Source organism: Rhinatrema bivittatum, chromosome 3, assembly GCF_901001135.1.
Source record: "Rhinatrema bivittatum chromosome 3, aRhiBiv1.1, whole genome shotgun sequence".
In the NCBI taxonomy this organism is placed as follows: Eukaryota; Metazoa; Chordata; class Amphibia; order Gymnophiona; family Rhinatrematidae; genus Rhinatrema; species Rhinatrema bivittatum.
Window position 1 is genome coordinate 89,524,218 of NC_042617.1, and position 26,486 is coordinate 89,550,703.

Sequence of the window (26,486 nt, forward strand, 5' to 3'; positions counted from 1 at the left end):
CCTTTCATGAGTGAACTTGCTTTGAAAGTAAAGGACAGCCGAAAAAGCTTCAGGGTGAGCTGAGATGGTTCATTCAGAAACTGAGCCCTGAGGGAACCTACATGTCTGACCAACTAATAATACAGGCGATCTAATTTAGGTTGGAAGAGATGCAGCTATTCATGTGTGGGATACTCAAACACTGAAATGCCTTTCACTCATGAAAGGGTCACATCAAAGAGGAGTATGTGCCTTGGATTTTTCAGGTAAGTACAGTAGCAGCCTCTGCTTTAAACTAGTTATTACATAAGTTATTCAATTTTGATATTTAGCTAAAATTAAAACTTTCAAAACACATTAAAAATGTTATTAAAAAAATATGTGAAACCAAATAATGCTTGCTCACTAATTCGCATAATAACATTTTTAACAATATATCACTTAGGCCTAGATGAGCCATGACCAGAAAAGGGGCGGGGAGCGATAGTGTGTAGCCAGCAACATTGTGGCGGTGTGGTTTCACCTGCCGTGGTGCACCCACACTGCACGCCATCGTCCCCATAGCACCATTGGAATAGATGGTGTTATTTCCTGTGGTAAGGCTGGCGATAATGTGGAAAACATTATCGCCCACAGTGCTACCAGGTCATAACACTGCCCAAAACCCGCCCACACTCCTCCCCTTCCCCTAGTTAGCATTTTACCCCCCGTGATAATGGCCCATCGCACAATAAAGAATGACCCTGTTAGTCAGTATGTCATCATCATTCACTCTTTAAGAAGTGGAAAAAGAACAATCATATATCCAGAGCACGGCACATTCATATAGCCAACATCCTATTTTTAATCACAGTCCCTTAAAAACTTACTTTATCACTTATTACATTTTTTAATTATTTTTTAAATGTTTACATGTTTTTCAAATTTTTATATCACTAGAAAAAAATTTCCCTCTTCATTGCACAAGAAGCCCGACATGGTTCTGTGTTTCACTGCTGTGCTTTAGGAGTTTTATCATTATCTACGGTGCATATACTGCTAGCTCAATTTACTGTAAACTGAGCCAGCAGTATGGACTGATGGTTATGCCCTTAAAGCACTTCCCTTAATATTTTTGAATGCTTGTAATTGCTTGCAACCTTACTGCCTGATTCACTAAAAGCTAGATTTTAAAAGGCACGTGGTTCCCGCCGTGCGCACATGGATGCGCTGATTTTATAATGTGTGTGTCACCGCATGCATATTATAAAATACGATACCACGCGCATGTGCGGGTGGGTTCAGACTCACATGTGCAATGGGGGGGAGGGGGATTTTCAAAAAAAAGACCCGCATGGTGATACAATAGGGCCTTCCCTGGTTTCCTATCCCCCTAACTGCCCTTCCTACCATTTCCCCTCTCCTCATCGACCCCTAACCCCTACCTATCTAGCCTAATTTTTTTTGTTAATTCCACACTCTGGCTGGCTGCCGGCATGCGCTGTACCGACCGGCCCTCGTCCCGCACAGACCCTGGTCCGCCCCTTTTACTGAGCCTGGCACTTGCGCACGTATCTCCCTATATGTGTGTGGCCGGGCCGTTTCTCAAATGTTCTCGGCACGCACACGGCCCAGCCACAGGCATATCTCCTGTTATTTGTGCACGCCGGGCTTTTAAAATTTCGCCCTAAGGCTTTTCTCCCATTCTGTGTCAATGGGAAAAGACCTTGATGAATTAGGCACTTAGATATGTTTTTCTTGATCCAACAAGGCTCATTTTTGATGACTTATGCAGCAGCTTTAGTCAGAATCCCCTGAAACAGCAATCGGTGAAACATGGTGCCATATCAATCACGAAACACTTCCCAGTACAGGCATTCAAAATATTAAGGGAAGTGCATTTTCATTCATATGAATTTTTTATTTGCAATTTTCAAAAAAAGATTTCAAAATGTATGAGGGATTTATGATTACAAGTGCCCCATAGTATCAAAAAAAATGTATTCAGTACTAATGATATACGGGTGTTATCACTTGTCCTATAACAGTTATAAGCAGTTTTTCTTCTGACTGTAGACTGCAAGAATGTAATGTTTGTGATCTTTGAAGAAATAAACTAAAAACATTTAGTGAATACCTTTGCTATATAAGTTTAAAGTATATATTTTCTATACATGCATCTTTGATATATTCAGCGTGCAGCTGGAGACTATTATCTAGTCACACAACATACAATTCTGTTGACATTTCTTAATTATAGTATTTAGATTTTCCATGTTGCGTAATGAGCTTGAACTTCATAAGGAATATGGTTAAAGAAAATTCTTCTGATTTAATTATTTTTTTCATATACTGGTCTATTTCAGCTTAAACCTGGTAACAGTATTACAGAAATCACAACTTTTATTATGTTTACTTGCTTTAGATAATCAGATACCAGATTATTCATAAACGTGCAGCTAGGTTAAAAAGTAAGGCAGAAATGTATGCAGATGTTTGTGTGTTTAAGAGAATCAAATACGATATGAGCTTATTATCTTTGATTCCAATTCACTGTACTGCTAATATACAAATTCAGGACTGGAAACTGCACCAGCCCTTGCTGAGTGGCTGCTATTCTTTTGTTGCACATACTATCAGTGGCAAGAAGAAAACCAATCAACTTCCCAAATATAAATTAGAACTACTGTATTTCCATGTATGTTTCCTATAATTCAAACTTCTTTAAAGTTATTCATGTTTGGAGGAGAATGATTTGTGTTTGGGGAGACAAAGGAAGTCAGAAATCCCCAAATGACTATAAGACAATTATTTTCCAAGAAGACAATCTGAGTCAATTGCTGGATCAGCACCTACAAATTTGAAACTTTTCAAATTTGAAAAAAAAATTTATGTTAATCTTGAGGATTCTTAATTTCAGTGTAAAAGAACTCTTTCTTTCACAGGAACTTATTTTCTTGTTTCTAATCTCAATGGATAGCCCCTTCATCTAGATATGGAAAAGTCCCCTTCAGTTCCTGATAAAGCTATGTATGTAGTATTTGTGTAGGCTGATCAAAGCGAAGGATAGCCTCAGTTAAGACAATTTCTCCTCATTATTTAAGCCCTTCATCATCTTTGTTAATCTAGTAGCCTATATATAGTTTTCAATTTCCTGATATATTTTTTGAAAAAAATATTTTGATTCAGTAGAATGTTTATATGAAGGAAACTTCTGTCATAGAAACGAATGCAAGAGTTTTCAAATATGGGGCTGGGTTGCTAATGGGATTTGTCCATTTTATTTAAATAGGACAAATGCTTACTTAGTATGTCTGACCCATATTTTTATAGAGAAAATGTTATCATAACAGGTGCACTTATTAGAGTAGTGTTCAATGGCTGGAATGATGGTAGTCTCTGTTCTTTTTAAGACTCCTTTTCCCTTTGGAATTTCTCTCTCTGTCACTCCATACCTCCATTTCATTTCTGTGACTTTCCATATCCTCCACCTGTAGTAGGCTGAACAGTACCTGTTTTTTTTCTTCTTTAATTTAAGGGGGTGAGGATAATCCTGTCCTAATAAAACTACTTCTTATTTGCAGATTAATGCAGGAAGGCAAGATTTCCTTTGCTTCTGCCTATTGTTTTCATTGAGATCAGAACAGAAGGAATTTGACAGTAGTAAAGAGAGAAGCATCCATAAGGTGCTAGCATGTCATCATTTACAGTGTTAGAAGATTTTATTGTACTTGTAGATTGGGATTAAGACTTCCATTGGTTCTATAGTTTCTCTCCTGTGAACATTTGTAACACACCTCAGTGTTCCTCTGACTGTGAACTGATCTAAGAAGTAGCTGCTAAGTTCTATAATCTTATTTAATGTTTTTATAAGGTGCTGTTGAAAAATAAACATCTTAGCCTGACTGTTGCAAACTGATTTTTATATGCATTTTTTAAACAGCTGATGGAAAAAGTTTGGTGTCTGTTGGTTTAGATGATAACCATGCCATTGTATTCTGGGAATGGAAAAAGGGAGAAAAGATAGCAACAACAAGGTAAGAATGATATAGGTAGAATTAGTACATGGTAAAGATACCATATGTTGCTTAAAGCCACATTGTTTTATAAATGCTTGTATAATACTATACAATACTAGCAACTGTACCTGTTCTACGCCGGGGCGGCGAGCCTTTTTATTGGCACATCTGCTCTTGTTTTGAGCAGAATTTCCCTAGAAATTCACTGTAAGAGTGTCCCTTCCACATACACACACCCTCATACAGGCTCCCTCACTCTCTGGCACACACACACATCCCCTCATATAGGCTCCCTCTCTGAAACCCACACTCAAGCATCCCGCGCACTCCCCCTCTTACCAACCAAGCTGTCTCTCGCACTCCCCCACCCCCCCCCCTCCTCTTTCACACACACATTCTCTCTCACCGGCATCCCCCTCCCCTCATATAGGCTCCCTCTCTCTGAAACCCACAGTCAAGCTTCCCCCCACCCACCCTCTCTTACCTCCCATGCTCTCTCTCACAGCCTCCCCACCCCCCTCTCACCAACCATGCTCTCTGTCACCCCCCCCCTCTCTTACACACACATTCTCTCTCACTGGCATCCCCCCCCATGCTCTCTCACACCCTCCTGCTCTTACTCACCCTCCCCTCCCCGACACACATTCTCTCTCACCGGCATGCCGCGGGACCCATGCTGTTCGTGGCGAAGATGAAGGCCTGGCGCCCCATTTGCGGTGAAGATGAAGGCCCGGCGCGCCATTCACGGCACACAGGGGCTTTCCATTTCCTCCTTGAGCAGAAAATAGCAGCGGAGACCCCAGCATGCTGCGAACGGAGCACGTCCCGCGGCACACGCTCCATTCACAGTGAAGATGAAGGCCCGGGCGCGCCGATCGCGGCACACGGGGGCCTTCCCTTTTCGCCGCGAAGGGCGCACCAGGTCTTCATCCTCGCCGCGAAAGGAGCGTGTGCCGCGGGACGCGCTCCATTCGCGGCATGCCAGGGTCTCCTCTGCTTTATTCTGCCTGTCACTCGATGGCCGCTGTCCTTCGTATCTCTGGCGTGTTTGAGCCTCCAAGGTGGCCAGTGAGCCGCCTGCGCTATCTATCAGCGGACTGGGGAACATGAGTGAGAACTGACGGACACACTACCAAGCCCGATATATTATGGATTGTTTATTTTCTTTGACTTAATCTTGTTCTTAAAACTCTGAATTTTTTTTATTTCTGTTAAGAGAAATTCTTACTAGATGAATGTAATACCTATCCATGAATACCCACTCTATAACCATTCTTTGTCATTTGTTTGCTGAAACTATAACTATGAATGTCACTTTGTAAACCATTGTTATCTACACATGGAACGATGGTATATAAAATAATTGTGGTTACGTCAAAGATAGAAGATAGTTCTCAAAGTGATTTACACAAGTAAAAAGTCAGTGCTTATTTAACCATATTGGGGTTCATATTCAGCAAGCCAATTAGTTAAGAAGTTATCCAGCTAAAGATATCCGGATAACTTGTTCTGTATATTCAGCTGGATAAATATCTGGTTGAATATACATGTACTACATGTAGCCAGTAACTTAAAAAACCTATGGCGGGGGTGGAAGGAAATTAGAACCAAAAAGTTACCAATAAGGGCCCTGACCTCAGCGGTCAGAGTAACATAAGTATGAGAAAAATAAGTGTGAAAGCTTGCTGGGCAGACTGGATGGGCTATTTGGTCGTCTTCTGCCGTCATTTCTATATGTTTCTATATTTGTTTCTAACTGGCAGGATTGGTCTGCAGCCGTCGCAGTTTTCTGCTCATTCTCTGTTTCATCTTTTGGGCCACATGGCTGCATCTGTCCATGTCACCCTGTTCGCCTGCCTCTGCATGTGCAGGGCACAATGGACATTGCGGTCGCAGTGGCAGCAGGCGTTCCAGGACCTAGAGGCACGTGTTTATATAACGCCACCTCTACAAGTCTCCCTAATCTGGTGGGAAAATCTATCCAACCTGGAGCAGGGAGTCCCTTTTCAGGCTGCCCCACCTCAGGTAGTACTTACCACCAGTGCCTCCCCCCAAGGTTTTGAGCGCATGTGGATGACCTCCACACGCAGGGTCGGTGGACGGCTCAGGAATCTCCATACCAGATAAACTTCCTGGAGCTTCGGGTGATTCGTTATGCTCTTTGAGCATTTTGAGACCGCTTGCCCCACAAGGCAGTCCTGATTCTGACAGATAATCAGTTGGGAGTGCAGTACATCAATAAACAAGGAGGCACGGGGTCGTACTCCACTGTCAAGAGGAGGTACAGATTTGGTCCTGGGTTCTGTTGCAGGGCATGTTCCTGAGAGCGATGTATCTAGCCGGGGCAATGAACGTGGTGGCAGACCATCTGAGCTGTTCATTTCAACCACACGAGTGATCACTGAATCCGGCAGAGGCGGCCCGGATTTTCAGCCAGTGGGGATCTCTGGATGTGGATCTCTTTGTCTCCCCCTGCAACTGCAAGGTGAGCAAATTCTGTTTCCTGTTCAGGTCAGAAAGACTTCCAGCCTTGGACGCCTTTTCCTAGAATTGGGGCACATGTCTTCTGTACGTGTATCCTCCTCTTCTGCTGGTCATGAAGACTCTCTTGAAGCCCCAGCAAGACCGGGGAACCATGATTCTCGTGGCCCTGTACTGGCCCAGACAGGTCTGGCTCCCGCTCCTTTGGGACCTGTTGGTCAGAGAGCCTATCAGTCTTCGGACCACACCTGATCTGATAACGCAGGATTGGAGCAGACTGCGCCATCCAAACCTCCGAGTGTTTGCCTTGATGCCTGGATTTTGAACACTTATTCTTGCAGCCCCTGGACCTCTCTGATGACGTGTCTCAGGTGCTGGTAACTTCTAGGAAGCCTTCCATCAGAAAGTCTTAACGACTGAAGTGGAGGAGGTTCTCTGTTTGGTGCGAGGGTCATGGATTAGATCAATTCACCTGCCCCACTCCGAAGTTGCTGGACTATTTGTGGCACCTCTCCGAAGGCTGGGCTGAAACCACCTCGGTCAGGGTACATCTGAGCGCCATCAGCGCTTACCATCAGGTTGTTGCTGGCATGCCCATCTCTGTGCAGCCCATAGTAGGATGCTTTATGCAGGGTCTGCTTCAACTGAAGCCCTCCCTCTGGCCTCCTGTTGTGTCCTGGGACCTCAATGTGGTGTTGGCGCGATTCATGCAAGATCCTTTTGAGCTTATGCGCTCCTACGATCTGAAGTTCCTCACTTGGAAGGTCCTCTTCCTGGTGGCGGTAACTTCGGCTTGCAGGGTTAGTGAGCTTCAGGCCTTGGTTACATATTCACCCTACACAAAATGGTTTAAGGATAGGGTGGTCCTATCCCATCCCAAGTGTCTGCCTAAAGTGGTGACTGATTTTCACCTCAATCAGTCCATCGTTCTACCCACATTTTTCCGAGGCCCCATTCCCACCAGGGCGAATAGGCTCTACTCACATTGGATTGCAAGAGGGCCTTAGCTTTCTGTTTGGAATGCACATCAGGCCACAGGCAATCCACTCAACTCTTCATATCTTTCGACAAGAATAGATTGGAAGTTGCGGTGGATTAGCAAACTCTGTCCAGTTGGCTAGCAGATTCTGTCTGCTTCTGCTAAGCACAAGTGGGCCTTCAGCTCGGAGGACGGGTTAAGGCTCACTTTGTGAGGGCTATGGCAGCATCAGTAGCCCACTTGCGTGTGGTTCCCATCACCGAAATCTGTAGTGCTGCAACATGGCAAAGTACGTACAATCTAACACCCACACACACACTACGGTAATCACTAAGTATGTAGTTTTTTTAAATAGAGAGCGCATCAACAAAGGATACGTTACAAGTTTAAAGATAGTTTTATACTCAAAACTGAGAGAGACCTGGACATGATTCATCACATTTAACAATTAACATTGGTAACAAACTATGTTACCGAACATTATGGCACCTGTGTAAACTGACAAATTTTAGAATCATTACTTTTATGTGCCTTATTGTAAACCGTTGTGATGGTCCCCACCAAATGACGGTATAGAAAAGATTTAAAATAAATAAATAAACATGTTCGCTGCCCACTACTGCTTGGACAAGGATGGTCAACAAGACAGTAGCTTTGGCCACTCGGTCCTTCGCAACCTCTTCCAGGCCTAAACCCAACTCTCCCTACCTAAGACCCATGATTTGGGATCAGGCTGCCTCCCTATCTTACCAACAGCACCGCAGTTGTTTTTGAGCTTGTTGGCACCCGTTTTCGGTACAGGTTGGTCGTGTTCATTGCAGGGAGCAGCCTGTAGCTTGGTATTCACCCATCTGTGAGGACTAGAGATGTGAATTGTGTCCTCGATCGTCTTAACGATCGATTTCGGCTGGGAGGGGGAGGGAATCGTATTGTTGCCGTTTGGGTGTGTAAACTATCGTGAAAATCGTTAAAATCGTGAGCCGCCACACTAAAACCCCCTAAAACCCACCCCCGACCCTTTAAATTAAATCCCCCACCCTCCCGAACCCCCCCCCCCAAATGCTTTAAATTACCTGGGGATCCAGCGGTGGTTCGGAACGGCGGCGGTCCGGAACGGCCCCCTCAATTGAATTGTGTTGTCTTCAGCCGGCGCCATTTTGCAAAATGGCCACCGCAAAATGGCGGTGGCCATAGATCAAAATGATTCGACGCAGGAGGTCGTTCCGGACCCCCGCGGGACTTTTGGCAAGTCTTGTGGGGGTCAGGAGGCCCCCCCAAGCTGGCCAAAAGTTCCTGGGGGTCCAGCGGGGTTCCGGGAGCGATTTCCTGCCGCGAATCGTTTTCCGTACGGAAAATGGCGCCGGCAGGAGATCGACTGCAGGAGGTCGTTCAGCGGGGCTTCCGGACCGCCGCTGAATGACCTCCTGCAGTCGATCTCCTGCCGGCGCCATTTTCCGTACGGAAAACGATTCGCGGCAGGAAATCGCTCCCGGAACCCCGCTGGACCCCCAGGAACTTTTGGCCAGCTTGGGGGGGCCTCCTGACCCCCACAAGACTTGCCAAAAGTCCCGCGGGGGTCCGGAACGACCTCCTGCGTCGAATCGTTTTGGTCTATGGCCGCTGCCATTTTGCGGCGGCCATTTTGCAAAATGGCGCCGGCTGAAGACAACACGATTCAATTGAGGGGGCCGTTCCGGACCGCCGCCGTTCCGGACCACCGCTGGATCCCCAGGTAATTTAAAGCATTTGGGGGGGGTTCGGGAGGGTGGGGGATTTAATTTAAAGGGTCGGGGGTGGGTTTTAGGGGGTTTTAGTGTGCCGGTTTTCCTGCCCTCCCCCTTCCCCCGATTTACGATTTTTTGACGATAAATCGGGGGAATTGGTATTGTATCGTGGCCCTAACGATTTTTGATGATTTAAAATATATCGGACGATATTTTAAATCGTCAAAAAACGATTCACATCCCTAGTGAGGACTACCATCCTGCTTGTCCTAGGAGAAAGCAGAGTTGCTTACCCGTAACAAGTGTTCTCCTAGGATAGCAGGATGTTTTTCCTCAGGAAACCCGCCCGCCACCCTGCAGAGTTGGGTTCGCCTGAGTTTTGTTGTTTTATTTTTTCACTCGTGAATTCTATATTATGAGACTGAAGAGGGACCCCACGTGGACGCGTGGATAGTGGCATGCTGGGCATGCTCAGTGTTCCAGTCAAAGTTCTAGGAACTTTGACAAAAGGTTTCCGTGCCGGGCTCCATCTGATGATGTCACCCCATCTGTAAGGACTAATCCTGCTATCCTAGGACAACACCTGTTACAGGTAAGCAACTCTGTTTTCTACTGCTGGAAGCATAAGCTATGGGTAGTTTACATTTCCAGCACAGCTTTGACAGAGGCTGTGCTAAATGTTGCTGGGAGTAGGTAAGTTCAGATCCCGTTCCTGGTAGGGCTTTTTGGGGTCCGGGGAGGGGGGAAGTGGGTGGAAGTGTGGCAGACACTTTAAGGTGAATTTTAAAAGCCCAATGCGCACCAAAATTAGGAGATGTGCAAATATGTCTGTTTTTGCATGCCGAGCGGATTTTAAAAGTCACCCAGATATGCACATAAATGCCGCTGCATGCACATCTTGGAACTTCTCAAAAAGGGGCATGGTGTGGGCATGGTCTGGGCAGGGCATGGATGGTACATGGGCATTTTGGGACTTTAACCAGAAATTTGCACATAAATACTTATGTGATCCAGTGCACACCAAGGCCCCCTGCCACGTAACTTTACTTCTCCTATGGATGGTATGTAAATAAAGAAAAGAAAAGTAGCAAGTCATTTCAGAGGGATTTTAAAAGGTCTGGCGTAAATGGGGGGTTGTACAGGCTATCAAACCAAGGGGCATTGGAGGGGTAAACTGGGAATGGACTGGTAAAACTGGCAAATGCGTCAACGGACATCCCATTTAAAATCCCCATGCTTATGTGATAGAAGCGAGATTTGTGTGAACAGGCACACACACACTTAAAATTTAGCACATGTATGCACAGCCAGGCTATTTTATAACATGTGCACGTATTCCTGTGTAAGTTGTAAAATAACCACATTCCTGGGCGTGGGCTGGCGAACGTGTGCACATGTGCGCCCATGTGTCTGTTTAAAAGATACCGTCCCTATGTAGATAAGAACATAAGAAATTGCCATGCTGGGTCAGACCAAGAGTCTATCAAGCCCAGCATCCTGTTTCCATCAGAGGCCAAACCAGACCACAAGAACCTGGCAATTACCCAGACACCAAGAAGATCCCATGCTACTGATGCAATTAATAGCAGTGGCTATTCCCTAAGTCAACTCGATTAATAGCAGTTAATGGACTTCTCCTCCAAGAACTTATCCAAACCTTTTTTGAACTCAGCTACACTAACTGCACTAACCACATCTTCTGGCAACAAATTCCAGATCTTAATTGTGCGTTGAGTGAAAGAATTTTTCACTCAACGCAATTTTCACTCAACGCACCGATGTGAATCGGTTATTTACACTTTCGGATAATAGAAGGACTAGGGGGCATTCCATGAATGTGCTACTTGCTAACTTCATGGAATGCCCCCTAGTCCTTAAATGTGCTACTTGCTAACTTCATGGAATGCCCTCTAGTCCTTCTATTATCCGAAAGTGTAAATAACCGATTCACATCTACTCTTCAAGACCTCTCATGATCTCATGGCAGCACCAATTCCATTCAAGCTGGTGAGGGATGGTCAGCAGCATGCAAGGGTTCATTTAATCGATGTAGGAGGGGATCTGAGGTGGGGAATGCAAGGCCATTATGGCTTCTGTGAAATTTGATGATAGGGAGGTGAGACGAAATAGGACCTCAGGGCCCTGCATTCTTTTTTTTTTTTTTAACTTTCCCAGTACTTCTTACCCGAATATCTAAAAAAGATATCTGGATAAAGTAGCAAGTTATCTGGCTATGCAAGGCTGGATAACTTAGCCAGTTATTCTTTAAAATTGGCTAAGTTAGCCAGATAACTTGACTCCTCCTCGAACCGCCCCCAGAACATCTCTTTTTTTTGTCCGTCTAGATTTTAGCCAGATAATTACTTATTTGGCTAAAATATAGTCAAATAAGGGGCTAAATATCACAAATCTGGCCATTTAGACAGATAACTTTAAAATATCCATCGACTTGGCTTTGGAATATGGATCTCATTGAGAAAAGAATTCCCAGTGGAATGTTTAGGTCAGGGAAGGCAAAGTGTGTGCATAGAAGACTTTTTGAAAACTTTACATGTACTTTTCCAGCAAAAATCTACTTGCTGAAAAAGCAGATGCAAGTGGCCACATGATGGCATGTTTCAAAGAGAAAATGCATGCTTACCTTTGCTTTAAAAATTGGTGCAATGCTTGTGGATACAAAATATGCATGGTCTTTGACCAGTGCAGACAGTTTGAAAATTTCTCCCATAATATACCAAAAGCTTCAGAGCAAACTGACCCATAAATTAATTTTCAAATGAATTATGAGTGTAAAATTAGCATATATGCACGCAAAGATGCTATTTTATAAACATTGAAAAGTACACACATATTTTTAGTTTTGCATGCACATTTACCTGCCCAAAAAAGGGGCTGTCTAGGGACATTCTGGGGCGGAAGCCAAAAGATTGTACAAATTGTTATTTTATAAGATTTATGCAAATATGTTAGATAATATTCACATAATATCATACCTGCTTATTAACTAGCACAATTGATATTAGACTCATCTGTTGTCTACTATTTTTGGTTGAGAGATCTGGGTGAATTGGGAGGAGTTTGAATGAAGTAATAGGAGGGTCTTGGTGAACTGGAGATGGACTGGGTGAACATGTGGCAGCATCGGCAAACTGGTGATTTCAATTACACGTGCATTTTAAACAATATACCTAATTCTGCATATACATCAGGGTTTTATATAAACAAGTTCTATATTTTTTGCACATTATAAATTTTAAACAATTGTGCGGGCGCACATGTACACGCATATGCTGCCTGGCATTAATGGATGTGGCCATTTTATAATATACATGTATATATGCGCACATGGTATAAAATAGGCTGTATGCATGTACATGTGCATGCAATTTTATATGGGCTCGTGTATGTGCGCGCATATGCCACCTCTACCACTTAAAGTGGAGGGATTTTAAAAGTCATGCACGCTGACACAATTACCATGTTCCCCAGTTTGCCCAGGTAAAGGATAGGACTACCTAACCCTCCTAGCTAAATAGCTCCCTTTTTACCCTGTTAGCCCTGATCCTTCAAACCCTGCTGACTAGCCTAGATTTTTTTATTCTACAATTTACACGACATCCATAGCAGAAGTAAAGTTATGTCGTAGGAGACCCCAGTGCCTGCTTGTGCGCGTAAATATTTATGTGCAGATTTCATTAAAAAATTCTAGAGCACCCATGCCGCGCCCAAACCATGCCCATGCCATGCCCTGCCCTTTTTTAAAGAAAAAAGTTTTGTGCATGTACCAGGAGATACACACGTACTCGCGTGCCTTTTAAAGTCTGTGCAGCTCGCATGGGCGTGATTTCTGCGCATATCTTCTGGCTTTGGCACTTGTTGGGCTTTTAAAATTCACCTTAAAATTAATGCATGTATGTTTATAAAATAGGTAGTGAAAGTACATGCTTTTAATACTTTGCAAATCTTTGCATGTGCTGAAATACATGTCCATGTGCTGGGTGGTGGATATATATGTATTTTATATTCTCACAGGACAAGCAGGATGGTAGTCCTCACTAGAGATGTGAATCAGAACCGGAATCGGTTTGGTTCCGGTTCCGATTCAAATCTTATAATTTTTATTGTCCGGCCCGATTGGTTTTTTGTTTATCGGCTGCGCCCGATCCGATAAACAAAAAACCCACCCTGACCCTTTAAAACTGACCCCTTAGCCTCCCCCACCCTCCTGACCCCCCAAAAAATGTTTTAAAATTACCTGGTGGTCCAGTGGGGGCCCCGGGAGCGATCTCCCGCTCTCGGGCCGTCGGCTGCCACTAATAAAAATGGCGCCGATGGCCCCTTTGCCCTTACCATGTGACAGGGTATCCGTGCCATTGGCCGGCCCCTGTCACATGGTAGGAGCACTGGATGACCGGCGCCATCTTTAAAGTGCTCCTACCATGTGACAGGGGCCGGCCAATGGCGCACATACCCTGTCACATGGTAAGGGCAAAGGGCCATCGGCGCCAATTTTTATAGTGGCAGCCGACGGCCCGAGAGTGGCAATCGGTCCCGGGGCTTCCACTGGACCACCAGGTGATTTAAAACATTTTTGGGGGGTTTGGGAGGTTGGGGGAAGGTAAGGGATTAGTTTTAAAGGGTCAGGGTGGGTTTAGGGGTTGTTTTGGGGGTGCCGGTTTTCCCGCCCCCCCCCCCAAATAACTCCCGTTAGTGGACACACTAATGGGAGTTATCGGGGGAATTTCTATTGTATCGCACTTTTTAACGATTTTTGACGATTTAAAAATTATCGGACGATATTTTAAATCGTCAAAAAATGATTCACATCCCTAGTCCTCACATATGAGTGACATCATCAGGATGGAGCCCAATCACGGAACACTTTTGTCAAAGTTTCTAGAACTTTGACTGGCACCTACTGGGTATGCCCAGCATGGCACTAACCCTGCATCCAGCAGTGGTCTCCCTTCAGTCTCTTTTTTTCCACGCAGCAGTAGCCATGCGGGTTAAGGAGCTCTCTAGAGATTCCTGACAGGAATTTTCCTCACGGAACTTCTTTCAAAATTTTCAAAAAATTCTACCCCATAGGGGCCCCCTATCGATATCCGTAATCTGCGGTCGAAAGGTAAGGCTTTACCCTCATTTGCGGTCAATTCCCGTCGTGTTTTCCCTTCAGGGCCTACTGGCCATCTACTGCACCGCGGCTAAATTTTGTCAAAGTCATGGCGTTGGGTTTTCATCGGTGCCCTGACTGTCCTCGGACAATGTCCATCACAGACCCGCATAGGGTTTGTGTATTGTGTTTGGGTTCCGACCATGACATGCTAACTTGCACCAAATGTGTCCCAATGATACCGAAGGGTCGTAAGGCCAGCTCAGAAAAGATGGAGTTTCTTTTTCAGTCAAAACCCGACTCCATTGACCGCCTTCGACTTTGTCTGAGCCGGGTACCATCGACCTCTCACCAGCAGCGAGACACTGGTGCTGCCCGACCTGCATCGACTACTCCAGAGGCGTCGACTTCTTCCTATTCGCCTCAGAAGAAGGACTGAGGAGAACATTGTGAAAAGCGTCGACACCATCATCGGAAGGCTCAGCCCGCTGATCCAGGCAAACCCTCGGCATCGGCGTCGACAGAGCCACCAATAAAGAAATCCCATCCTGAGAAGGCCCCATCCTCCTCTGCGACTGGGTCACCGAGATGTTCCCCACCTTCATTGGTGCCGGGATCCGCGACTCCACTTTCACCGGTGGACCCTCCAGCTACGCCAGTGTTGCCTCCTACTCCAGAGTTCCACACCCCAGGCTTCTGCAAGGAATTGGATTGGATGATCCAAGAGGCCATCGGTAAGGCACTGCAGGGCTTTCAACCTCCATTGGTGCCAATGCCAGCCCCAGTCACTGGCCCGATTCCCATGGCGCTCACACCGCTACTCGGCAAGCTGGATGAATTGATCGGTGCTCTTCCGCTGCTGGAACCGATGACACTGATATCTCCACTGGCTTCCATGCCGATACCTTTGTCATCGGAGGACTTAGAAACACAGATATCCATACCGCCATCTGGGATCTTGCCACAGACTCATCCATCGATGTCGCCGGTTCCATCGGTGCCTATGCCTCCATCGGCACTGCCGTCGGTGCCACCTCCAATGCCGTCGATGCCTAGGCCTGGTCCATTGGGAGTAGCATCAATACTCCCCTCTGGAGATCCTATGGGAGCTGGTAATCAACCTTACGATCCTTGGACTGATGATTCTCCCCAGGATACTGATGACTTACCTTCAGAGCCATCTCCCTCTGAGGAGAGAAGACGTTCTCCTCCAGAGGATCTGTCCTTTATTAATTTATTAAAGAAATGTCTGAGATAATTCCATTTCAGCTTCAGACGGAAGAGGATTCAAGGCACAAGATGCTGGAAGTACTCCAGTTTCTTGATGCTCCTAAGGAAATCATGTCTACTCCTATTCATGAAATCCTAATTGATCTGCTAAAGAGAAATTGGGAGCATCCAGGTTCGGTACCACCTGTCAACCGTAAGAAAGATGCCACCTATCTTGTACAGGCAGCTCCTGGTTTTCAAAGATCACAACTGGATCATCACTCTGTGGTTGTGGAATCAGCCCAGAAGAAGGCACGATGTTCCAAACCTCATTCCTCCATACCTCCAGGGAATGAACAGAAGTCCCTAGATGCATTTGGCAGACGTGTCTTCCATGGTTCAATGCTCATATTTCGCATTGCTTCTCAGATCCAAGATTTCTCTGAATCTTTACCAGAACAATTTCAGGATCCACTCAATGCTCTGGCTCAGAAAGGTCTAGATGCTGGCAAGCATGAGGTCCGCGCTGCCTATGATATTTTTGACACTGCCTCCAGAGTGTCTGCAGCAGGGATTAGTGCAAGAAGGTGGGCCTGGTTGAAGTCCTCAGACCTAAGACCAGAGGTGCAGGATCGGTTAGCAGCTCTTGCCCTGGACCCTTGCTCACTCCATGCAGCTATGGCCCACTTATCTAATAGGCATGCCGAACGCTTTTTCGGACCATCTCCATAGTTGTCTCCATCCTCATGAATGGTTTCTGAATCCATGTGTAGCGAGCAAAATCTTCTACAGTTAAGGTAAACCAATTTTGACCTCGGCATCCGAATCCAACCACAGAGTGGATAGATTCTACTCCCTACACATACATCGAAATTATTACCAGGGACACCTTTGTTCGCCCTGCAACAAAGGCCTCCTATATGCGTTTCTTCCGATACCGCACATAACCTAAACTCTGGTGATGCTACAACAGGCCAGGTTCCCAATGATTCTCATAATCACGTCCTGGCCTTGACAAGTATGCTCCCCATATTTCTCAACTTATCACTCCAGAACCAATTCGCCTGCCCACAGGTCAATCGTATAACACAGACTGTGTTCTCAAGTACTGGTCCCTTCATGACAGTCTTCCACATGTAAATATGACCATTCCAAATGGACACATTTTACCAGATGATGTGCATAAAAAGGTATTAGCCCCTTTTTTCTGTACCGCTCCATCTCTTAGGCTATCTAGCATACCCTTCGATTCTGGTACACCTCGGTTCCATTTCACCGAATCACCTTGGAGTAGGGGATACCCAATTGCAGCTCAACCCCTTTTGAGTCGGCTTATCATTTATTTATTTATTTATTTATTTAAACGGTTTTATATACCGACAACCGTTTGCACATCGTGTCGGTTTACAGGTAACTTAAAACCAAGGTATATATAGGCATTGCCTTTACAAGGAACAAAGAACAGTAAAACACAGTAACAAAGCAAAAACTAGATAATTTAGTTGAGGGATTCAACTGGGTGTAACATAAGTTGGGAGAGGGGAATGAGTAACAATAACAAAAGGATAAGGTTATGTACAGGGTTCAACAATACATTCGTTGATATTGATGGTTCTTGTTTGGGGGAAAAGTCGGGGAAAAAAGGGGGGCCTAGTGAAAGGCAAAGGTTAGAGGTAGGTCACAGAGGGAGAGGGGTTAGCAAGCGAGGGTGAAGGGGGGTAGGCTTGAAGGAAGAGCCATGTTTTGAGTTTCTTTTTGAATTTGGGTGTGGAGGTTTCAGTGCATAGGTCAAGAGGCATGGAGTTCCAGAGGGTGGGGCCAGCAAGAGAAAGAGCTCTGTTTGTTGTGGAGATAAGTCTAGTTGATTTTATAGAGGGAGAACATAGAGTTCCACGTAGGGAGGACCAAGTTGGTCTTGTGGAGGTGCGAGGGAGGAACGGTGGGTTTAACCGGTTGTAATGTTTGTTGGTGATGCTTTTGTGAATGAGGGTAAGAATTTTGTATATGATGCGTGATTGTATAGGAAGCCAGTGGAGATCAATGAGGGTGGGAGTGATGTGGTCTTTCTTATTGACATTTGTGAGGATACGTGCAGTGGCGTTCTGAAGAAGTTGTAAAGGTTTGATATAAGTGGCAGGGAGGCCAAGGAGGAGAGCGTTGCAGTAATCTATTTTTGAAAATATGATAGATTGGAGTACAGTACGGAAATCAGAGAAATAAAGTAGGGGTTTGAGTTTTTTAAGGGTTTGCAGTTTGAAATAGCAGCTGCTGAGGATAGATTTGATGTAAGGTTTGAAGGTGAGTTGGTTATCAAGTATAACACCCAGGTTTCATGTGTTGGATGGGAAAGTGGTAGAGGAGAGGGTAGAGGGTATGGGTATTGACAAATGTTTGGAGGAGATGAGAAGGAGTTCAGTTTTATGGGGGTTGAGGGATAAGTGCATGTCAGTGAGGAGCTGGTTAATGGAGGGTATCATGGATTCCCTACAAATTAAGCCTCCTCTACGATCACGGGGTACAGAATGGGGCCTACATATAGTGCTTACAAGGCTCATACGTTCTCCGTTTGGGCCTTTGCATTCCTATAACTTTAAAATTCTAACAAAGGAAATTCTTTCCCTCGTAGCCATCACTGCTACTAAAAGGGTTAGTGACTTGCAAACCCTTGTTGCACATTCACCTGACACTAGGTTCCTCCATGACCGGCTGGTCCTCCTTACTCACCCTAATATTCTTATTAAGTTAGGTGAAGCTTCTCGCCTTACTCAGAATATACTCTGCCCATTTCTTTCCAAGGCCTCTCTCTCACCAGGCGAGAAGGGTTTCCACACTTTGGACTGTGAGAGTGCACTTGCTTTCTATCTAGACCGCACTGCACTCCATAGAAAACACACCCAGCTTTTCCTTCTCTGTCAAAGGCAAGCTGTGAGTTCCACAAATTCTCCCCAACTGACTAACAGTCTGTATCGAATTCTGCTCTTAAGAGCAGGCCTTCCTCTCCAGAGGCGAATGAAGGCATATTCTCTAACTGACATGACAACATTGGTACCACACTATCACTCAGTACCGGTTGCCGACGTTTCCTAGGCTGCGACTTGTAACTCTCTTCACATATTGGCAGCCCCCTACTGTTTAGATATGGAAGTCTGTCAAGACTCTGCCTTCGGTCACCTGTCTTGAAAAGCTTTCTTCCACCATAATCCCCAACTCCTGCTACAACCATCTACTGTCATGTCAAGCTGCCTCATCATTGCCAATAGCACCCCAATTATTGTGCCTCTGCACGAGTTGTCTGCTATTGGCCTGTTATATTATGAGTCAGCCTGTAGCTTGCTAATTGCCCACATGTGAGGACTACCATCCTGCTTGTCCTGTGAGAAAGCAGAGTTGCTTACTTGTAATAGGTGTTCTCATAGGACAGCAGGATGTTAGTCCTCACGAAACCCACCTGCCACCCATCGGAGTTGGGTTCGTTTACGTTTCTTATTTTATTTTATTTTTGTTTGAACTTTTGCTACATACGAGACTGAAGGGAGACCCCTGTGGATGCATGGGCATGCTCAGTGCACTCAGTGTGCCAGTGTCAGTCAAAGCTTCTAGAAACTTTGACAGAAAAGTTTTCTGTGACAGGGCTCTATCCAGTGATGTCACCCACAATGTGAGGACTATCATCCTGCTGTCCTGTGAGAACACCTGTTACAGGTAAGCAACTGTGCTTTTTCTCATTTTTATAATACAAACATATAGTATTCCACCAAAACTGCAAATTGAGGGAAGTTGCATTCTTCCAGTTAGCTAGTATCATTTAATTGCCACTGCTATAAAAAATAAATCACATAACCAGCTTTGTGAAAAGGATAGTTCCTGTTGGAGGAGTGCAGAACAACAAATTATTAATTGATAAGTAAGAGGGTATGTAAAGGATAAAATAGTTTTAATCCTTCTCCCATACCTCTTGCCAAAAGGCATAAGTTACAAAGGACAATAAAATTGTTAGAAGTGGACCCTTGGCCCGAAGCGAGAGGTCACCCACCTGAAGAACCTGGTGCCCTACGTCTCCGGAAGGTGGAATCCAGAAGGAACCCCTCAGTATCTCTGGAGCAGAGTCACTGCAGGGAGATACAGGCCAGGAACCTGACCCACGGTAAAGGTTCCAGGCAGGGGTCGGTGTTGAATCCGGTACTAGGCAGGCAGCAGGCAAGGCAGGGTCAAAGTCCAATCCGGGTCTAGGCAGGCAGCAGGCAAAGCAGGGTCAAAGTCCAATCCGGGTCTAGGCAGGCAACAGGCAAAGCAGGGTCAAAGTCCAATCCGGGTCTAGGCAGGCAGCAGGCAAAGCAGAGTCAAAGTCCAATCCGGGTCTAGGCAGGCAGCAGGCAAAGCAGGGTCAAAGAAGGCAGGAGTCCAAACACTAACACCGACTACAAGCAAAGCAAAGAACCTATTGAAAGGCAATCAGCTACTCACAGAGCCGCCCTTAAATCTCCCGCCTTGGCTGACGCCATCTTCCGGGGACGGCCCCTACTCCGCGCCTTGACCCCTTTAAGGGGCGGAGCCAACCCTGTCACTGCCGATGCTGCTCCTCGGGGGGACGCCATCTTAGTGCCGCGGCCGGAGTGCCGCGGCCCGCGCACATGAGAAGTCGGGACGGGCCCGCTGGAGAAGGTAGGGGGACCGGATCGCGTGTGGGCGCGATCGGGTCACACAACAGTACCCCCCTTCTTACGCCCCCTCCTGTAGGGACCTGGTTTCTCCGGGTATGTGAGGTGAAAGTCGTGAAGCAAAGATTTATCTAATATATTAGCCATCGGTTCCCAGGAGTTCTCCTCCGGACCGAAGCCCTCCCAGGCGATCAAATACTCCCATCTCCTATGGTGGCGACGGCAATTGAGGACTTCACGTACTTGATAGATAGCATCCTCCTCTGACTCGGCGGTAGGGTCTTGGCGTGGAGTCTTATGGAACGGAGAGGTAATCAGAGGTTTCAAAAGAGAGACATGAAAGGAGTTGTGAATTCGAAGACTATGGGGAAGTCGAAGCCGGTAGGTTACCGGACCCAGACGTTTGCTGATGAGGAAGGGCCCGATGTACCTGGGAGCGAGCCGCATGGAAGGAACCCGGAGGCGTAAATGACGGGTAGAAAGCCAGACCCTATCCCCCGAAAGGAATTGCGGAGCGGGACGGCGATGTTTATCCGCCATCCGTTTTGCAGTCTCAGCCGCTTTGCGAAAACGCTCATTGGTAGCCTCCCACAGGTCATGAAGTCTCTGGGCCGAAAGCTGAGCTGCAGGCGAAGCTACCGTAACCGGCAACGGTAGGGGAGGTCGGGGTTGCCTCCCAAATACGACCTGGAAGGGAGACTGCCCAGTGGCAGAATGCACATGTGAGTTGTGGGAAAACTCAGCCCACGGTAACAGACTGGCCCAATCATCCTGACGATGGTTCACAAAAAGGCGTAAAAACAATTTTAAACCTCTATTGACCCGTTCTGCCTGACCATTTCCTTGCGGGTGGAAAGCAGTGGTAAAGTCCAATTGGATGCCGAACTTCTTGCAAAGCGCGCCCCAGAATCTGGCCGTAAACTGAGGCCCTCTGTCAGATGTGATGTGGAGTGGGAGTCCGTGGAAACGGAAGACATGGGAAGCAAATAAGTCCGCCAATTCAGGGGCAGAGGGCAATTTGGGTAATGGGACAAAGTGGACCATCTTGGAAAAACGGTCAACCACAACCCAAATAACCTGGTTCCCACCAGACGTAGGTAAATCAATGACAAAGTCCGTGGAAATGTGAGTCCAAGGCTCGTGAGGAGGGGGAAGGGGTTGGAGGAGGCCCCAAGGTCGACCCGGTAACGGCTTCTGCTGGGCACACTTAGGACAGGAAGAAACATAGGCCCGTACATCCCCCTTCATCTGAGGCCACCAGTAATATCGAGCCAATAGTTCCCAGGTTCGTTTACTCCCTGGGTGTCCTGCCGCCAGAGAGTCGTGAGCCCAAGACAGTACTTTGGGGCGTAATCTGAGGGGTACTACCGTCCTTCCAGGTGGTACAGTGTCGGTGACCGCCAGTATCAGTTTGGCAGGGTCAATAATGTGGTTCAGAGTCTCTGGAAGATCCTCCACCTCGAAAGATCTAGAGAGAGCATCAGCCCGTCCATTCTTGGTAGCTGGACGAAAACGAAGGACGAAGTCAAATCGGGAGAAGAACAGTGACCAGTGGGCTTGGCGGGGATTGAGGCGTTGAGCTTTGTTAAGATATTCTAGATTTTTGTGGTCAGTGTAGACCATGATGGTGTGTTGTGCTCCTTCCAACCACTGTCTCCATTCTTCAAAGGCCATCTTAATGGCCAGTAACTCCTTATCGCCAATTCCATAATTTTTCTCTGCGGGAGAAAATTTCCGAGAGAAAAAGGAGCAGGGAAACAACACTCCTCGGTTAGAGTGTTGGCTGAGAACAGCACCAACAGCTGCTTCTGATGCGTCTACCTCCACGATAAACGGACGACTCGGGTCCGGATGATGCAGACATGGTTTCTCTAAGAAGGCTGTCTTTAATTCTTTAAATGCTTGTATGGCTTCCTGGGACCATATCTTGGTGTCTGCCCCCTTCCTGGTCAAGGCGGTAATAGGTGCAATGATATGAGAATAGTGTGGGATAAAATTCCGATAAAAATTGGAAAAACCCAGAAACCGCTGTATGGCCCGTAGTCCCTTGGGCTGTGGCCAATCTTGAATACAGGCCACTTTCTCTGGGTCCATCTGAAAACCAGTGGTGGATACAATAAATCCCAAGAAAGGTATGGATTGTCTTTCGAAGAGACATTTCTCTAGTTTTACAAACAGCTGATTTTCTCTTAGTCGTTGGAGGACGTGCTTAACATCTCTGCGATGGTTATCCAAATCCTTAGAATAAATGAGGATATCGTCCAGGTAAATGATCACTTGTTTATATAACATGTCCCGAAATACTTCATTCATCAGGTTCTGAAAAACCGCAGGTGCGTTACACAGGCCAAAGGGCATGACCAGGTATTCATAATGACCGTTGCGAGTATTAAAAGCGGTCTTCCACTCATCACCGGGCTTGATTCAAACCAAGTTATAGGCACCTCGTAAGTCGAGTTTCGAAAATACCTTAGCACCATGCAATTGGTCTAGCAGTTCAGGTATCAAGGGCAACGGGTATCGATCCTTGCGAGTGATAGCATTAAGTCCTCTGTAGTCGATGCATGGTCTTAATGACCCGTCTTTTTTTTTCACGAAAAAGAATCCTGCCCCAGCAGGAGATGTGGAAGGTCGGATGAAACCCCGTGCGAGATTCTCTTCAATATATTCGGCCATGGCCTGTGATTCGGGTCCCGAAAGTGGGTAAATCCTCCCTCTAGGTGGGATGGCGTTAGGTAGTAGATTAATCGCACAGTCGAATCTACGGTGGCAAGGAAGAATCTCCGCTCTTTCTTTAGAAAAGACATCCAGGAAATCGGAGTATTGATGCGGCAGCCCAATCTTGGTAGTGGTCATTGGTATCACTGGTTGGTGAGACCAGTGAATACAGACCTCCTGACATTCTGGCCCCCAAGCTGCAATCTGCAGGGTCCTCCAGTCCATGACTGGAGAATGTTTTTGTAGCCATGGTAGACCCAGGACCACTGGATGGACCGCTTTTTCTAAAATAAAAAAAGATATTTCCTCTCTGTGCAGAATTCCAGTGAGTAGCACTATGGGAGCGGTTTTAGAGGTCACTCGTCCAGGCAAGTTCTCCCCCTGAATGGAGGAAATAAACAGCGGGGTCTTGCAAGGCTGTGTGGGAATCTGGAGCTGATGAACCAGTTCGGCCAGTATAAAATTCCCTCCTGCTCCGGAATCAACCAAAGCTTGAGTGGTGAATGATCCATGCCCTCCTTGCAACGTAACAGGAACCACAAACTGAGGAGCTGGATTTCCCCCTTGGGTCTGCTCCTCAGAGACGCCTAGGATCGGTAGTTTCCCGGACGCTCGGGACATTGGGCGAGAAGATGACCCTTGTTGCCACAGTATAAGCAGAGGCCCATCCTTCTTCGGCATTGTTTCTCTTCTAGCGTCAGACGACTCCTACCAAGCTGCATGGGTTCTTCTTTGGACTCCGTAGAAACCTCAGTGGTGGCTGGAGCCACCAAAGGACGGGAGAATTGGGGAGCCAAGGGTAACAGACGACGAGGAAGTCTGGACTCCTTGACCCGTTGTTGAATCCGTCGGTCTATACAACCCGCCAAATCGATAAGTGCGTCTAGATCCTCTGGGAGTTCTCGTCCCGCCAGTTCATCATTTATGCGAGGAGACAGTCCTTCCAGGAAAATGCCTCGGAGGCAGTCAGATTGCCATCCTAATTCAGAAGCCAAGGTGCGGAAGGCAATAGCGAAGTCAGCCAAAGTCCCTGACCCTTGACGTAGATTAAGAAGTTCCGACGTGGCAGTAGAAAGTCTTCCAGGTTCGTCAAATACTTGGCGAAAGATGGAAGCGAATCTTGTTAAGTCGTTTAAAATCGAATCTCCTCTCTCCCAGATGGGTGATGCCCAAGCCATTGCTTTCCCGTCCAGTAAGGATATGATGAAGGAAGTCTTTGTACGATCATTGGGAAACTGTGGTTCTTGCAAGGAGAAACGGATGAAGCATTGGTTGAGGAAACCTCGACAATTCTTAGCCTCCCCAGAGAAACGAGGTGGTGCTGGTAAATGTGAAACTGAAGCTGAGTTACTGGGCGGAGGAGGCGGTGGAGCTGCCGCTTCGGCTCCATGAGAAGCATCCAACCGCCGCACTAATCTGTCCACGGTAGCCGTTAATGCCTCTAAACTCAGTTGCTGCTGCTGTTGCTGCTGTCGCTGCTGCATCAACTGTTGAGCAAGACCGGGAATTGCCTGAAGACCGGACAGATCCACCGGGTCCATGGCCTTTCAATATGTTAGAAGTGGACCCTTGGCCCGAAGCGAGAGGTCACCCACCTGAAGAACCTGGTGCCCTACGTCTCCGGAAGGTGGAATCCAGAAGGAACCCCTCAGTATCTCTGGAGCAGAGTCACTGCAGGGAGATACAGGCCAGGAACCTGACCCACGGTAAAGGTTCCAGGCAGGGGTCGGTGTTGAATCCGGTACTAGGCAGGCAGCAGGCAAGGCAGGGTCAAAGTCCAATCCGGGTCTAGGCAGGCAGCAGGCAAAGCAGGGTCAAAGTCCAATCCGGGTCTAGGCAGGCAGCAGGCAAAGCAGGGTCAAAGAAGGCAGGAGTCCAAACACTAACACAGACTACAAGCAAAGCAAAGAACCTATTGAAAGGCAATCAGCTACTCACAGAGCCACCCTTAAATCTCCCGCCTTGGCTGATGTCATCTTCCGGGGACGGCCCCTACTCCGCGCCTCGACCCCTTTAAGGGGCGGAGCCAACCCTGTCACTGCCGACGCTGCTCCTCGGGGGGATGCCATCTTAGTGCCGCGGCCGGAGCGCCGCGGCCCGCGCACATGAGAAGTCGGGACGGGCCCGCTGGAGAAGGTAGGGGGACCGGATCACGTGTGGGCGCGATCGGGTCGCACAACAAAAATAACATATGAGACAATATTGTATTAGAGTATCACAAGACCAACATTTATGGGTAGGTAAACGTTTTGCTCTGTATAGGTGCCAAGGGGTCCACAGTGCCTTATGAGCCAGAAAAAACAAAGATTGTGTGATATGAGGCAAGTGCAATCCTTATTGAAGTAGGCTAGTATAGAAACATCAGCAATTTAAAAATAATAATCCTTCTCACGCACTAAAGTTATGAATGACCGTCATAATAGGCATCATCGATTTAGTGTAGCCACTTCCTTACTCTGCCTTATGCTTAATCATAGGTCATAATAATGGGGTGAAATGTCCAAAATGAAACCGGTGGAACTAATTTTTATTTTTATTTTTTTGCTGCAAGTAAAATCACTTATCACGGCCAAACCTATCTGAGAAAGATTGTAGATTCAGATGACAAAGCTTTTCTTATTCTTGTGTGTATATTCACTTCTCACAGGACAAGCAGGATGGTATTTATTTATTTATTTATTTATAGATTCTTTTATACCGCGGTACGTATAGACATACATCACCTCGGTTTACAGTGAAACAATAAATTAGCAACAGGCTTTACATGTAACAGTTTAAAAAACATTAAAATATTTAACAGCAACAGGCTTTACAGAAACAAGGGTTTTAAAGATAATATGCATACATCATTAAATATCAAACAATAAAATATAAATAACCATGTATTCGCAGGAGCAAATTAACTGTCAGCAGCGAGACCAATGTCACATTGAATACAATAGCCTAAATTGAGTAACAGTGGGGGGGTATGGAATAGCAGAATGTAAATACAAAATGCGAGGAAAAGAACTTGGAGCCAGTGAGGAATAATAAGGGATAGCTGAATTTTTAGGTTAGATGAGATTCATAGAGTGAATGCTTGTTCAAACAACCATGTTTTAAGGTTTTGTTTGAAGGTTTTGTGACAGGATTCAAGACGCAGGTCCAACGGCATGTTGTTCCAGATTTTGATACCCGCTATGGAGAATGATCGGTCTATGGTGGAAACGTGTTTGATGTGTTTTAGTGGATGGACAGCTAATTTCGCTTGGTGAATATTTCTAATTGGTCTGTTGGAGGTGCGAAAAATGAGCTGATCAGAGAACCATTGCATCTCTTGGTTGTGAATTGATTTGTGGATGAGTGAGAGAACTTTAAAAGTAATTCTGAAGGATACGGGTAGCCAATGTAGGAACATGAGTGCTGGAGTAATATGTTCATGCCATCGAGTATTAGTAATTAAACGAGCAGCGGCATTCTGCAACATCTGAAGAGGTTGAATTGTGCTTTTAGGGAGACCCAGTAGTAGTGCATTACAATAGTCAATCTTTGGTAGAATTGTGGCTTGTAACACAGTCCGGAAGTCCTGAGGATGTAATAACGGTTTAATTCTTTTCAATGTATGTAACTTGAAGAAGCCACTCTTGA

The 26,486-nt window shown here is 46.2% G+C and overlaps 1 protein-coding gene across 1 annotated transcript in view; it reads left to right on the forward strand.

Moving 5' to 3' along the window:
- The window catches only part of EML6 (EMAP like 6), an 815,949-nt gene that overhangs the window by 364,350 nt on the left and 425,113 nt on the right, over window positions 1–26,486 (forward strand). The window contains exons 15-16 of the mRNA XM_029593447.1: window positions 140–245; window positions 3,902–3,995. Of these exons, the coding sequence (XP_029449307.1) occupies window positions 140–245; window positions 3,902–3,995 (200 nt within the window). The remainder of the gene's footprint in view (window positions 1–139; window positions 246–3,901; window positions 3,996–26,486) is intronic.